This window comes from Lepisma saccharinum, chromosome 2 (genome assembly GCF_977018435.1).
Source record: "Lepisma saccharinum chromosome 2, izLepSacc3.1, whole genome shotgun sequence".
NCBI lineage: Eukaryota > Metazoa > Arthropoda > Insecta > Zygentoma > Lepismatidae > Lepisma > Lepisma saccharinum.
The window spans coordinates 13,779,858-13,796,237 of NC_139230.1; the positions used below are offsets into that span (position 1 = coordinate 13,779,858).

The 16,380-nt window shown below is 36.3% G+C and overlaps 1 protein-coding gene across 18 annotated transcripts in view; it reads left to right on the forward strand.

The window, feature by feature from the left end:
- Itpr (Inositol 1,4,5,-trisphosphate receptor) overlaps positions 1-16,380 on the forward strand; it is a 181,457-nt gene that overhangs the window by 27,559 nt on the left and 137,518 nt on the right. For all 18 annotated transcript variants that reach the window (XM_083117057.1, XM_083117063.1, XM_083117056.1 and 15 more), the window contains exons 6-11: positions 3,429-3,692; positions 5,594-5,824; positions 6,937-7,078; positions 7,842-8,056; positions 8,641-8,801; positions 15,772-16,084. In XM_083117057.1, the coding sequence (XP_082973183.1) occupies positions 3,429-3,692; positions 5,594-5,824; positions 6,937-7,078; positions 7,842-8,056; positions 8,641-8,801; positions 15,772-16,084 (1,326 nt within the window). The remainder of the gene's footprint in view (positions 1-3,428; positions 3,693-5,593; positions 5,825-6,936; positions 7,079-7,841; positions 8,057-8,640; positions 8,802-15,771; positions 16,085-16,380) is intronic.

A 16,380-nucleotide genomic window follows, 5' to 3' on the forward strand; every position in this document is an offset into this window, starting at 1 on the left:
CATTAAAACCATGCATGTTTTTACTATGTCACTGCGTTTTATGACACTGAGAAAAGCAGAGCTGCTGTGTTCTGGCAGAATTTGAGCATCATATGGGATGTGTATCAGCAGTATTTATCGGGCAAGAAGCAATAGAAAATAAACCGTGTGCTGCAAATCCATGACATAATTTTGATCTTGCTTTCTTCTACTACAGAATAAGCAAGGTGGTTACAGAAATGAATTCTTTGTGATGCTAAACACAGTGAAGGGAGAGGGGGGAGGTGGTGTGGGTTGGTGACCCATTGTATACACAAGATGATATTCTCCTCTTGGTCCACATAGCAACAGGTGACTCAATAGGTATGATGTCATTCGCTCCTTATCAGCATAGCTACAGCTTTACGACCTACAACCAAGAAAGCCATTTCTTGAACCTGAATTGTACTGTGCATTATGTGTGAGATATAATTGTTTGCTGCTTTTCCCCATCAAAAACCAGGGTGTGCATTATACACTCATGCATTATACACATGTAAATACGGTTATAAATAATAGACCTATATATCATAACCAAAATGACATCACTGTATACACTCAACTTTCCTCCATGTTACATAACCATTTCAAGCTTTTTCATTCTATGTGACTTTAAGAAAGCTGCTTCCTTTTTTTTTTTTTTTGGCACCTGCCTTTACCTGTTCCACTGTGTGATATCACAGTGGAACACATGCAGCTTTGAAGTTGGGTGTTTAATTAAGGAAAACAAATTCAGTAACTTATGAAATGATTCTACAGGCATAGAGTGGTAGAGTCGTGTCACATTGTAGACCACAGTAGTGGTTCAATAATTTGTGAAAGCCATGAATTGTTTGAAAAGCATGGTGGATTTGGGTAGAACCAGTTTTTTGTTGAACAAGGAATGATACTCTAAATGTTAGTGCATTGGTTCTTTTTTAGCATGCAATGCTAATTGGACATTATCCATTGTCTAGTGTTTTAAGTAATTGTTTTAGCACTATGTTTTGAGAGAGAGAACTTCTTTTCCCATTTTGCCAGTGGTGGGGATGAAACCTACGAAAGACTTGTAATTTTACTACAAATCTGGTGCGCAGTACCATAGTATTACAGGAGGGGGTGCTATAGAGTAGTTGCTTAGCACACCATATATGTAGTAAAATGACACATCTGTCATAGGTTTGATCACCACCAACAGCAAAAAGAAATTTGTTCACTTGAAGATAAGAAAGGTGCCGTCTCGAAACATAGTGTTAGACTAAGTATAGTTAGAAGCCCTAGACATTGGATATTGTCACTTTAATATTGCATGGAAACAATGATTGGTGTATCATATTGTCAAGCCATCAAATAGCACAGTTAATGCAAACTATTAAGTGTCTGTTTTGACAAAGCTGATCACACATATCCATAAGAAGGATTCACAGTTTCTTCAAAATGGTTGCTTGTCTTCACCTTCTTGGCTGAGTAGTTTTGAACGAGTATTGGAATGATCCCACACCCTCCCTACAGTCTTGATTTAGTCCTCTGTGACTGAATTCTTTTCCCACTTCATGTACAGACAGTCCGAGATGTGGAGTTGACCTTAAGTTCTATACAGAAAGATATTGAGAACTGGTAGTGACGGTTGCATTCCTTCTTGAAGAGATTTCTTTGAAAAATCCACAGTTATATTTAGTTCAGGGTAATGTACATACATTTTATAAATTTCCATGCAAGCCTTTCTTCAACAGACCTCATACATCTATTATATTACATCACTTCTCTATCTCTCTAGGTTAATTTTGTCAGTAGGATGAATGATGATAGATGAAATAGATGATGGGGAAAACACATGTCCGTACCTTAACCAAGAATACTAACCTAGTGCCCTTTGTATGTCAGCAGAGTGCACAAAATTATTCTGCTAAACAAGCTGGTTGTCTCTCTTTAAACTCTGGTATATGGTCAATTGGTATGACTTATTTGAACAGGCATTGAGCCTTTTCTGCTCCCATGGTCCAAGTAAACAATTTTTTAATTTTTTTTTTAAGGCTTTAAGTGATTCCTGATTTTCCCATAGTTTCTGTATCACATCTCATTGTATATTTTCATGGTATTTCTTGATCTCTATTTTAGTATTTTACAGTAAAAAGACTAAAACTTCTGCTTGAATATTGTATTGATGTCAGTGAAGGGTAATGATGCGAAAAGGAAGTATATTTGCTATTTCTCTTTACCTTCAGAAAATTGACTGTTTTATAAACATTTCTGGAATAAATTATACTGCTATTTTCATATTATGTCTTCCCATTCCATTGTTTACATTTTGTGAACCAAGGAATATTGTAATTAAAACCTGAATAAGGAACCAATATATTCAAGATACCCAGCTTTTGATGAATTTTCTGTGAGGAAGAAAACCGTGTCATAACTTTGTTGTTTGGATGTTGATACTCAACAGTTGTTGTCAGCTTCATGCAAATTCTATTTCCGAAACTGATCTTTGTAATGCAAAGGTGTCCATGGATCTCGTGAGATCAAGATTTGAAATAGTAAAAGGTTGCACTAGAAAATATTTAGTAACGGGATCTTTTCATGATCTCTATGTCAAAGCAGGTGGTAAAGCAGAATCACCATCAGTTGTATTTATCTTTTATATTTCCATGATATACTTTAGAAATTTCTGTACTGCCGGATCACAGCATTTCAGGTTGTACAAGTAATCCAAGTACAAAACTGAGCAACAGTATGCAAGTAAGTAAAATTCAAGCAGAAAAAGTTTCAAAATGTGTTACTTAATTCAGTAATTTTTACGATGAAATACTAAAATTGATTTATCATAAATTAATGTATTTGGTTATTGTAAAAAGAGTAAGTATGTATGTAAAACATACATACTTGATAAAACATTTTACAAGTGTCTTAAGGGGGTAGGGGGAAGAAACAGGAGAATGCAAAATGTGAAAATATCTGACATTTTGTTGTGTTGGGACCAACATTGTTAAGGGTCTTGTTAAAAACAACACAAAAGACACAAACAGCATGATACAAAATACTTTAAAAGTTGGTCCGAGCTTTCGACTCCATCTCTGAGTCATCATCAGGGCTGGTCGAGAAATGACTTTGAAGACCCTTGTCAAGTTTTTCATATTATGCTGTTTGTGTCTTTTGTGTTGTTTTTAACGAGATTGTTGCCAGCACATGACATAAGATTATTTTTAATGTCATATTATGAAGTGTGTCATTCTTGAAAAATGTAAAATTGGGCCCCCTTGTAATTTATTTTCTAGCAATTTAACTTTACACGTATGAATGATAAGATTAACTTAAGTTCTTACTGTTGTATGTTTTATAATTTTTCAATTGGCAAATCCAATTTCAATTATGTATGTGTTTGTATGTATATCACATGTACTTCACACCTTGTAACTATCTTGTCTTTTTAACAGTTGCTGCATTTAAAATCAAACAAATACTTAACTGTAAACAAGAGATTGCCTGCCTTGCTTGAGAAGAATGCTATGAGAGTATATTTGGATGCAAATGGAAATGAAGGATCGTGGTTTTACATTATGCCATTCTACAAGTTACGGGCTACTGGTGATAATGTTGTTGTAGGTGATAAAGTTATATTGAATCCAGTGAATGCAGGACAACAAGTATTACATGTAGCTGCAAATTATGAGCTGCCAGATAACCCAGGGTGCAAAGAGGTAGGCTTAAAGCTTTTTACTTAAAAGTAATTTGAATAATGTGTGATGTTCGATATGCAAATATTAATAACAGTGGATTGCTGCATGAAACTTACCTCAAGTTATTTTTTTAAATTATTGGTATCAGAACATTCTGCACTACAGTGAGATGAATTGTTGGCTTTGAGCAATTTGAATAGAATGTTTGGTTTGGTTCTTATGTAAAACTGTAGGTCCAATTCTTATTAGTATCTGTGGACTTATTTTTTTTTGTTCTGTGTTGCAATAAGAAGTCATTCCATTCCATCTTTACTGTTTTTTAAGGTACATGTGAATGAAATGTTTACCTAAAATAACTAATGTGGGATAAATTGTAATGTAACATCTACAGCCCTGGAATGGCCTTGGCCTATCTCACAACTGCCAGTCTCCCTCTCACAATCCTACCCTCAGCCATTGTAGGAGATTTCCCGGACCAGGTTATCCTACTCACTTGTAACTCCCCAATTTCCTCATGATTGTGGGTTGCCACCAGTCCTATACAAAGGCCGAAACTCAGATTTTCGTCTTCATTTCAATTGGCGATTCACCTCCTCTGCATTGTAAACTGAATTTTGCATCACCCTGTATATATATTGGAAGATCTATATTCTGTTACATGGTGCCAACATTTTAAATCACTGCGAACCCATTGACCCATTTCTAAGGAACTCGTTTTTGAATTTTACTTTTTGTGGACGTAACTGCAGTATGGCTAAGCTAAGAGAAATAACAAATGTTTACAAGATATATGTAAGTATATATATATATACTGAGAAAAAGCTCAGAAATATTTTCGTTTTTAACTATTAAAATAAAACTTAAATTTTTTGTATAAAGATAATTTTATTACCAAAAGAAAGCTTAAACAATAAATTTTTATTTGTGGAAAAAAGTATTGGACAAATGGTGACCATTCATGTTTTCACATTGTTATTCTTGAACTTGCTGCACCCAGTCATAGTGAATGGCGAGGATCCTCACTAACAGACTGGCGCACATGGTCAATGTTTCTGTTCGATCTTGATGACCTTGGATGTCCGTCACGGCAGTTTACTCGTCATAGTGCTTCCAGTGTTTTCAAAATTTCTCGCCCAATATTTAATTAAATTTGCGCTTGGGACATCTCTCATTCCTGCCAGGTTATAATGATGCCGGTACAAATGATGCACAACAACATAAGAATCCTTATTTTTATAAAATGCAGGAACACAAAACGCACATTGCTGCCCCGTAAAGTGCTCCATGGCAACTAAATATTAACAATGTTGCCAAGCATTTACGATCTATCTCATTTCTCCGTAATGTGCAAATTGTTGCAGAGGGCGGATTCAAAAATGAAAATATTTGTGAGACCCCCTTTATATATAAAAATAAAATACACACACACCTGGTCAGCATAAATCACACACATACACACATGGATATTTACATAAACAAATGTCACTAAATATAAGAATAAACAAATTTATGAACTGATTTAGGATAGTTCCATACATCTAACTCAGACAAGGTCAGTGTGTATAATGCTTCTGATAATTTGTTGTGCAATAAGCCTGAGTGTTGCTCTTGAGACAGGAGAAAATGTTTGTTCTGAGATTTCAACTTTGTATTTAAACTGCGAGAATGTAATGTCACCTGGTCGATAGCCTGAGAGAATCTTTTCATCATTTATCGCCAGGAAAGCTTCAATTCTTACTGCTAAAATGTAAATTTTGGGTTTAATAATGTGCAAATGTAACATTTAAGAACTAGGTCATGAAATTTTATTTGCAACATCAGTACAGTAAAACACAGAATGTGCTTTCATGTCCCATGAAATCATATTAATATGATTTTTGTTACTTTATATACTGCACTGAGTTGGTTTGTTTGTTATACAGGTCAATGTAGTTAATTCGAGTACCTCATGGAAAATAACACTTTTTATGGAGCACCGGGAAAATCAAGAAGAGATTTTGAAAGGAGGAGATGTTGTTCGTTTATTTCATGCAGAGCAAGAGAAGTTTCTAACAATGGATGAGTACAAGAAAAAGCAACATGTGTTTCTTCGCACAACAGGAAGAACTTCAGCAACTTCCGCTACAAGTAGCAAAGCTTTGTGGGAAATAGAGGTAAGTTTATATATTAACATAAATATATACAGTGATTTTTAGTAACAAACAAATTACATAATGAAATGAGAACTTTGTGATGTGGTAGGGTTATTCAATTTGTAATGCTCTGATTTCATGATTTTGTTAAATAATGAAATGTTTTAAATACGGAGAAACTAGTACTCACTTTATTCGCGAAACAGTTTTTCTTCTTCGTTGTATTAATTTCAGTGGCCACTGCCACCATCCTCATTGGAACTTGCTGTACTGTAATAGAACAAAGAAGAAAAAACAGTTTCACGGATAAAGTAAGTGCTAGTTTATCCGTATTTATATTCTACCACGTGTGTCTTTTCCCAATTATGAAATGTTTTATTTCATGTTTTTTTCACAAGAAAAATTGAAATTGTAGCAATATGTAGTGAAGTAGATTGTGTTTTCCTAATACAAGAGCTGGGGCATAAGTCATGACAACTATATTTTTTCTCAAAGTAATTGTACCACAACATGATCATATGTCCCGGAGAACATGACACCTGTAGTAAGTGAACACATCACTAGATGGCAATGTGATGAATGTTTATTGTACAGAAGGCAGTGGTAATTATTTCTTTGTTGTCAAACAGCGTGAACAGCATTCATGTATCAAAATAGCCATTCTTCAGGGGAGAAATGCCAGAGAATGCCACAGGAAGCAGGTGGAAACTGTGGGGAATAGTCTCCTACCATAGTATTTGCCTCATTTGTTCCTGTAATGCTCCTATGCTTTCAGACTTGTCAACACATGTGGAACGATGTTATCTTGAAGGATGTTTTGCTCTCTTCCCTATCCTATACCTGGTACACATGATCTGCATTGTTCATACATATCCTATACCTGGTACACATGATCTGCATTGTTCATACATTCCACAATAATATACCCTGTCGCCTTTTCATTTTGTATATTTCGGATTTTTGTGCTGGCCCCACATTCTCGTAAAAAAAAATAGTTGCCATGACTTATGCCCCAACCATTGTATTTGCTTTATACACATACTGTCTATGGAAGTATGTAGGAGTTGCAAGAGAGAACCTGAAATTGTAAGATTTGAGAATATTATATCAGATTACTTCTTTGTACACTTCAGGTTGTACAGCATGACCCATGTAGAGGAGGTGCTGGCCATTGGAATTCACTTTTTCGTTTCAAACATTTGGCAACAGGTCAATATTTGGCAGCAGAAATTGACTATGATGAAACTACCGATCAAATGAGATCCAAACTCAGAGGTACTGATTGATTTAATTATTCTCTATGATATGCCAATATTTTTAAAGTATATCATTCAAATGTCCTTGAACTAAATTTACAGCTTATTTTCTCAATCACAAGTTACATTTTAGGTTTCAACAGAAAATCAAAGCCAGAGTTATTTTCTGGCCTGGACTACATGTGGTTATTTATGGAGAACATGCAAAATAATCTAACACAGATATTTTAATGGTTTTTATTTTACTTTATCTGTAACATTTCATTCTGACTTCCCAGAACTTTTTCAAGCTACACCAAAATGTACATACAACAAAGCAACCTCACGAAGTGTAGAGTGACTAGCCATGTGAGGTTGTGTTGTATGTATATTTTGGTGTAGCTTGAAAAAGTTCTGGGAAACCAGAATGAAATCACAGATAAAATAAAATAAAAACCATTAAAAATATCTGTGTTAGATTATTTTGCATCTACAAAAAGTGGTTATGCGAACCTTTAAGGATAACATAAATATTATGGAGAACAGTTTAACACTAAATATTTATTCCTGTATAGATTGTATCAGTAAATGTAGAAGTGCCCTTGTGGTGAAATAATAAATTCTTTTGAAAACTGTTTCTGTGGATACAGATCAGCATATTAAGAATAAACAACTTATTTTTAGTCATCACAATGTTTGTGTTCACAGAATGGAATTGACAATTCCATTTGTAACTCTTAATGTATTGTTCTATAAATGTGTAATTGCACATTATTTTTTAAAATATTTTATTTCTCATACAGATCCTCAAGGTGGAGCAGTTTTTCACCTGGTATCAGTGCCACATTCAAATGAAATTTCATCCCTTTTTGAGTTGGATCCAACTACTCTCACAAGAGGTGATTCCTTAGTTCCTCAGTCATCGTATGTTCGCCTACGTCATCTCTGCACTCATACATGGGTTCATAGCACATCTATACCTATTGACAAAGATGAGGAGAAACCTGTGATGTCCAAGGTTAGTACTAGTAATTTTCACAGAAATGTGCTCTTTAATTCAAATATACTGCATCTAATTTCATCAACTAACATACATACAAGACAAGTAGTACATACATAATGATAAGCATGACAATTAAATATTTCAGTGTTTGGCCTTTGACATATTTACCATGATCATGTTTTGGATTAATTATAATAATAATAATAATAATAATCCGTGGCTCGACAGCCCTGGAAGGGTCTTGGCCTATCTCTCAACTGCCAGTCTCCCTTGCACAATCCTACCTAGAGGTGTGGAGTTCTTCAACTGGTAATGGGGTGACGTGGGGTCAACATGTCAAACCATTAACCGTTATAATTGAGTTCAGAGACCAGATTACGCTACTCACTCGTAGCTCCCCAATTTTCTAATGATGGTGGGATGCCACCGGTCCTATACACAGGCCAAAAACCCAGAGACTAAACCCAGGCCAACATTTTGGATACCTAGCAAATAGAATAAGATGGAATCATAGAGTGATAAGAAAGTATATTTTTATTTATAACTTTTAAGATTTCAGTTCCTTTAATTTTTTATGTTCAATTATTTAATTTTTATAGGTTGGATGTGCCACAATTAAAGAAGATAAGGAAGCATTTCAACTAATATCTGTCTCTCCCACAGAAGTGAGAGATTTGGATTTTGCAAATGATGCATGCAAAGTCCTTGCATCAGTTTCTTCAAAGTTGGAAAAAGGGACCATATCACATAATGAAAGAAGGTATTGATATATTTTTTAAATATATATTTATTGATTGTTATTTGCTTTCTATGATCAAACCAACAATTGTAAGTGATATTAATAATAATTAGGGATGAGCCAATATTGATGCCAATGTATCAGTTGGAATTCATCTACCGATACCAGTCGATACTTTTCGGAAATATTGGTCTTTCATGTGGTCCCCAAAAATGCTGTATGACATTTTCAGGGAGTCTAATTATCCTAGAAATTATACAAAATTTCAAACTTTATTTTTATTTTTCAACAACAATTTTTCACGAAAAACTGTATTTTGTGTTTACATAACATCTATTTTCATATTCTGATTTAATTCTTGAATATTTCAAGCAAATTTCTTTGTAAATTGATGCATATACAGTCAACTCTCGATTCTACGACCCCGGGTATAACGACCCTCTCGAAGTAACGACCCTTTTCCCGGGAACCGTGAAAAATTTAGAAAAAAGTTGAAAAATTTGGAAAAAAAAGTTGAAAAATTGAAGGAAATCGGCCGAAAAATGCAGTTTTTTCCTCCACTCATTCCCTTTACGAGCGCTCTACCGCTAGGTCTGAACTAAAAATAGACACCACCACACCATGCTTGAGTGATATCCAATAGCACTTGACCTCTGCCCTCCCCTCCCTCAAGCGCACCAATGTTACACCGCACCCGACGGCCGCTACCCAACGCGCCAGGCTTGCTCTTGGATACGCGAGAAAAGAAAATCGAATGTGCTTGGATGTTATTTTAAATCGACTTGACTTGTTTCCTTGTCCTAAGAGCTGCTTAAAACTCGCGGAGGAGGAGGGGAGGAGCAGCCTGAAATGACTGCTGGACTTGCAGACTTTGCCAATGTGTATGGCAGGTCAAGCTCTTTCATCGATAAATACACCACCTTGAGAGATAAGATCGCAGGAATGTTCGAAAATACAGATGATTGGCGCCTGGAAGTCTGGCCCATCTGTCCAGCAGCAGGTTCCCGTGAGTGAGCAACTCTCGGCCTTGTAGACGACAACTTCCGGTAACAGCTTTCATTCAAAAAGTGTTCTTTGTTCCCTGCAACACTTCATAAAAAAGCGAAACTTTTAGATAATCAAAACCACATTGGTGAACTAAAGATCGTCAAGCCGCTTAATGCGTTGTCATCCAGGTTTCCATAAAAGTTTACTTCGATCTTACGTGCATCATAATCCCACTTCATACGTTTTCCTAATTGTGTCGATGTCGTAATATCTGCCAAAAAAGTGTTCCGTTGGCTGACTGACTTCTCCCACTTTTCATGTCAGCAAACGTGGGGGGGGGGGGGGGGGGCGATGCAGATTGTTTCAGCCCCGATTTTCTTGCTGATGCGGGCTGATTACAGGCGAGGGTGGAAAATGACCCACCCCTCTTCCTTTCCTTTGACGTCTAAAATGGGGCAACCAGTTCTGGATATATTCTTGAAACGAACAAAAACCATAGAACAAGTAATAAAAAAACGTGACCCAACTCCCTTTCCCCAGCTCATTCTCCGCCACTGGTGTGCACGGCAATGTTGATAATTGCAGAATTGTTTGTTTTTTTAATGCTGTTGTCTGCATAGGAAATATTGCCCCTATTATTGTCTGTTGCATGGTAAAACGTAAAGCAAGGGTCATTTCTTTCTTCCTTACACTGCTGTTAAAAGTTCCGTCTTTGACAGTTGCGTTATCTTTAAAATGCTGGGATTATTCTCTTCCGCCACCTGTTGCTCGAACTTCCAGCCGGTCTCTTTGTTTTTACGATGCAGCTGGCGCCAGTGTTTTGTCTAGCATCTGCAAAGCTGTCACTTGCCGATAACAGCGATGACTCATCCAGCGTGAAGAAAAAGGTTATTGTTTTGAATCTCGCAAAGCTGTTTTGATTTGACGATAACGAAATTCGATCTCCAGAAAGGAAAGCAAGAGTTAAAATAACTTCATGTTCTGCGCCTTCTGATAAGCAAATCTTTAATTTAATTTGCATCCGCTTTTTTTTTTTCAGAACCATTCATGTGGAGGGGGAAAAAAAGAGTTCAATGTAGGAATGGTCGCTGAGACCGATTAAAAATACATTATTCAAGGGGAAAACGTTTGGAGGGGTGGGTGTTTGACATCGAGAATACTCCTAAATCCAACATTCAATCGTCGATTAACATGAGAGTAAATAACGATCTACCATTTTGACATGTGAAAATGCGCAATTTCATAAAGCTTGTTTTCAGTTCATTTTATGCTGATGGGCTGATCGGGACTAAATATACAGTTTAAAGTGAAATTCAATTCCAAACCCGAATGATTATCGATTGCCACGCTGTTTAATGACGTGTCCTAGAATACGCATTGGGTGAAAACAGAACAGATCGCAAGTTGCGCGTTTCCTTTTTCACGCTGGATTACAATGCAAGTCAAGGAAGGAGTTTGGACTGCTCCCTTGAATGGGGAAGGAGGGAGAATGAAGTTGGTTGAAGCAAAGAAAAGTGACTTTTTTTACGATGTATTTTACACAGTCGAACCAGAACGAAAATTACAGCCCTGCCTTTATTTTTTTTGTCTGGTACCTAGAGACAACCTGTGTTGTTTCTCCCGAGAGATCTAATCTTACCAGTTAATCTTGTAACAAACAATGCTCCAGTGAACCTGTATAAAATCCAACATTCATTCTGCCCGATTATCTCCCGACTTTTGCTGGCACCAGTCTGACTGGTGTCAAGATTCTTCGAGTTTCGCTTGCAATAAGCGAGAGATTGTTTTCCTTTCCATTGGTCTCAGTGCACACGGGTTTCTCAGGAACTAGAATTGTAAGAATTTACTGGAAAAGCAACGACTGTGCACAATTGAAACAAAGTAACATTATTATAAATTCTCGTTTGTGAAAACTTTTTCATGTTCTATTTTCCTTCTCACAACACGCATCCTGCATAACAGGTTGTATAACTACCAGGATAAATGGTGTTACCATCTCCTAGGCATCTTTCTGTCCGTTTCAGCTCCCTTTAAGCTGAAAATTGGTGCAAATTCCAATAACGACCCCTTCGAAATAACGACCCTTTTCCCGGGAACTGTGAAAGGTCGTTGAATCGAGAGTTGACTGTAATTGGTGAAGAATATTTACACACAAATATTGGTCAATATTTTGAACAAATGTAAATTATTGCAATTGCCCTAATAAATTAATAGCAATATTTAAATTTAAAACTTCACTAAAAAAAGTAAAATTCTTAAATACTTTCCTGCCATTCTAGAATTGGAGCATTCTATTAGGTATGCAAACATTGAATTTTAAGCTGGCTTGAAGGCCAAGCTTGTTAAGTGGTTGACCAAAATTTCGAGGTGTGAATCCCAGCCTGGCCATGGGTGTTCTTTGTGAGTGCACTTCTTCAATTTCATCTACTCATCACATATCCTCATAATTGCAATTAGCCCGACCCTGTGGCCGAGTGGTTAGCACATCGCGCTGCGACGCCAAGGGTCCCGGGTTCGAATCCCGGTCGGGTATGGTTGTTTGTGAATGTCCATTTTCATCCATTTCATCATTTCATCACTCATCCCCATCTTCGCAAATTAGCCAAGAGGCACAAAACTCGAAGTAAAATAAACTCAATCAATCAATCATAATTGCAATTAGTTGAAGTGGTAGAATGATACTGAATAACAAAAATTTTATAGAAGATTATGAAAAGATACAAATATTCTAATATTTTATTTTCTCATATAAGCCAAGAAACAATTTGATAAAATATGAGAGCATTTAAGTCTTGGCTGGACCTTTGGCTGATGCCAGGGCAGTGTTTTTCAAATTCTCCTCTCCTTTTGAAAAACCGCTATGCTATACCAAAATCTGAAGAATTACATCAATTTGAAATTACTTCTAGAGGATTCAGGTGAATCTTTGTCATCATCATCCTTTGCCATTTCCTGCCTCTGGCTCGGTCAGCATAGAAGTCAAGACTCTCCATTATTTCATGGTCTTCCACCACTCCTCTCTCTCCACGGTGTTCCAATCTTGTCCTCTTCTCTTAACACTCTCCGCTATCTGCTCTTTCAACCAACATCTTGGTCTCCCCCTTGGTCTTATTCCCACTCCTTGTGCATTGTAAGCTCTTAATGGTAGTCTTTCTGCATCCATCCTTTTCATGTGTTCGAACCATCTCATCTGTGCCTGATCTATCCTGTCCTGAATCTTCACCACACCCACTGTCTGTCAGATCTCCTCATTCCTTATTCTATCCCTTCTAGTCTTCCCCAATATACTCCTTAAAAATTTCATCTCCACTGCCTGCATCTTTCTTTTGTCTCTCTCTGTCATTGTCCAAGTCTCTGCTCCATACATAATTATTGGCACATAGTATGTGTTATATATTACCTTCTTGCATTGCATAGGTAAATCCCTGTTCCATATTAATCTCAGAACACTTTGATATAATCCACCACCCATTTGTCCTCTTCTGTTTACCTCCTCATCTATTCATCCACTTCTCTCAATTATGCTTCCTAGATATTTGAAACTCTCCACCACCCTCAACTCTTCCATCTCCATCTTTATTCTTGGTACATTTCTGGCTCTGTTTCTTGTTGTTATTAGCAACTTGCTCTTTTCTGCACTTCTGATTTCTTCATATCAAGCCATCTCTGTACTACTTCTTCCGTTTCCCCATATTATTATCATCAGCGAAACAACAGGGCATTCATCTCTTCCTCTTCTATTTTCTTCCCCACCTCTCTGTTAATTGCATCCATTGTAATTATGAAGAGCAGTGGGGAAGAGCACTTCCCAGTTTTAGCCCATCTTCTATATATATAAAAATGGATGTATGTGTGTTTGTGTGTGGTGGTGTATATATGTTTGTTCCGGCATAACTCTCGAACGCGTGGAGCAATTTCAACCAAACTTTGTACACGTATCACTTGCAATTTGGAAATAATATTTTTGGGGTAAAACATCCCTGGCACCCCTAGGGGTGGGGGTGGGAAGGACGTGACATGTAAAATGACCGATATTAGTGTGGAATCCATAGTTTACGGGGATGAATAGTGACACTTCCAATGCCGTTCAACTCCAAGTTCATTTTGCGCTATAGTTAGAATTAATTATTTTCCTGTCTTAATAGAATATTGGGATAAATAAATACCCGGGCAATGCCAGGTAATCAGCTAGTTACTTATACTGAACCACTCCATTCTTCCCACTGGTATCTTTACACAGCTCTGGTTTGCCTTGTATGTGCTCTGTACTCTACACACTATCTCTTCCTCGACTCCTTTCTCTCTTAGAGCCTTCCAAATCTTTGTTCTGTCCATTCTATCATATCCCTTTTCTATATCTAGGAATGCCATAATCAAATCATTTCCATACTCGTAGTGCCTTTCCTGCATTTGCCTTATGGTGAATATCAGATCTACTGTTGATCTGCCTCTTATAAATCCATACTGTTAGTCTCGCATGTTCAGCTCTGTCACTTCCCTTATTCTTTTCTCTAATATTTTCTCATACACCTTTGCTGACACATTAGTGTTATTTCTCTGGAATTTGTACATTACTTCCTGTCACCTTTCTTGAATATGGGAACTATTAGTCCCTTTGTCCAATCTCTTGTCACTTCTCTCTCTCTTGCCGCACTGTTTTCAACACTCTGTACAGCCCCGGCACACCAATCACTCCTGCACCTAGTATCATTTCCATTGGCACCTCATCTACTCCAGGTGATCTACCTATCTTGATTCTTTTCAGTGTTTCCTCCACTTTTTTCCTTGTGAGATTCATTTTTTCCTTCCTGTTTTCTTTTTTCTTCACTTCTTCATGTTCATTTCTTTTTTTCACATTCAGCAATTTCTCGAAATAATTTCTCCACATTCTCCTTATTTCGTCATCCTCTTCTACAACGTTTCCCCTTTCATCCCTTAGCTTACAGCTGTCTCCACTTTCTCTTCTCCTTTCTCTCACTAATCCATACAATACTTTCTTGTTCCCATCTACATCTTTTTCTAGAACTTTGGCCCTTTCTTCCATCCAGTTTCTTCTTTCCTCCTTTACTACTGTTCTTGCCTCTTTCTTCTTTTCCACATACTCTTTTTCATGCATTTTGTGATTTAACTTTAAACCATTTTCTAAATGCATCATTTTTGTTTTTCACTGCCTTTCTAGTTCTTTCATTCCACCATGGTGTTTCTTTCTTCCTTCTTTTCTTGCTTGTCCTTCCACATACCTTTTCGGCTGCTTCTACTAATTCCATTTTAAATCTTATCCATTCTGTTTCTACTCCTTTGGGTTCATCTCTTTGACACTTTAGTTCACAATATTTCTTGATATTTCTCTTTTATCATCTTATCCTTCAATTTCCACACTCTTATCCTTCTCTCTTGTTCCTCCCTTCTATCTTTTATTTTCCATCTCCTCACATCTCCTACTAGTAGCCTGTGGTCTCTAAGTTCTCACCATCAGTAAATTCACCAGTAATATTACCAGCCTTATGTTTTAATTAGTAACCTGCTATGTACTAATCTAACCTACAGTCTGTACTTATGAAGTTCTTTGTATGACTATGAAATTCTAAAATAACAAAATTGTGCATTTAATGAGGGGCTGTGTGTAGAAATATTGAATCAATTTTGCCAGTGAACTGCCCATATCAACCAATACTGATAGTGTAGCAATTAGTTCCGCCTATTAAATACACACATTGAAAATAATAATAAATTAATATTAGTGCATTTGCAAGGAATATTATTTTATTTATTTACTTAAAGTTTCAGATACAGTGCTGAAAGACCATTTTATACTGAAACTGTAGCAACAAGAAAAAAAACAAACAAAACAAGACAATACAAGGTGACAAACGAAAAAAAAAAGAAATTGTTACATGTTCATTCTTAGCTATTGTCGGAAACTGTGTTCTGACAAGAAAATATCAATATTTATGTGTATGTAACAAGTTACATGTTTCTAAAGGTTCTTTCTTTTCTTACTTAGGGCAGTTACCAGTTTACTGCAGGATATTGTTTACTTTATTGCTGGTCAAGAAAATGAACAGAATAAGTCTGAAGCTTTGGATCTTGTTGTAACAAATCCAAATCGAGATAGACAGAAGTTACTTAGAGAGCAATATATTTTGAAACAACTGTTTAAAATTTTGCAAGCACCATTTCTTGAATCTGCAGAGGGAGAAGGCCCATTTTTGAGAATTGAGGAGTTGAATGACCCTCGTCATGCATCATACAAGTATATGTTCAGGTTATGTTACCGAATTCTTCGTCTAAGTCAACAGGATTACCGCAAAAATCAGGTAATTTCACTGTTCCCAAATATATAAGACATTCAATCAGCAGATTTTGAGATATTAAGATAGTTTATTTTCATTTGTTAGCGTAGGTTCTCTTCTCTCTAATTTTTTTGGAGAGTCAATATCTTTGTTTTTTGGTTGCTTGTGTATATCTAAGGAAGGATAATGCAATCATGTTTGTATACAGTGGTTCTTTGGGAGGAGAAACCTTTTTGTTTTCTTTCTTCTTCATTACTGTTTATATTATTTATATCAAAACTGTATTTTTGTTTAATTTATGAAGTCACAATTATAATTTA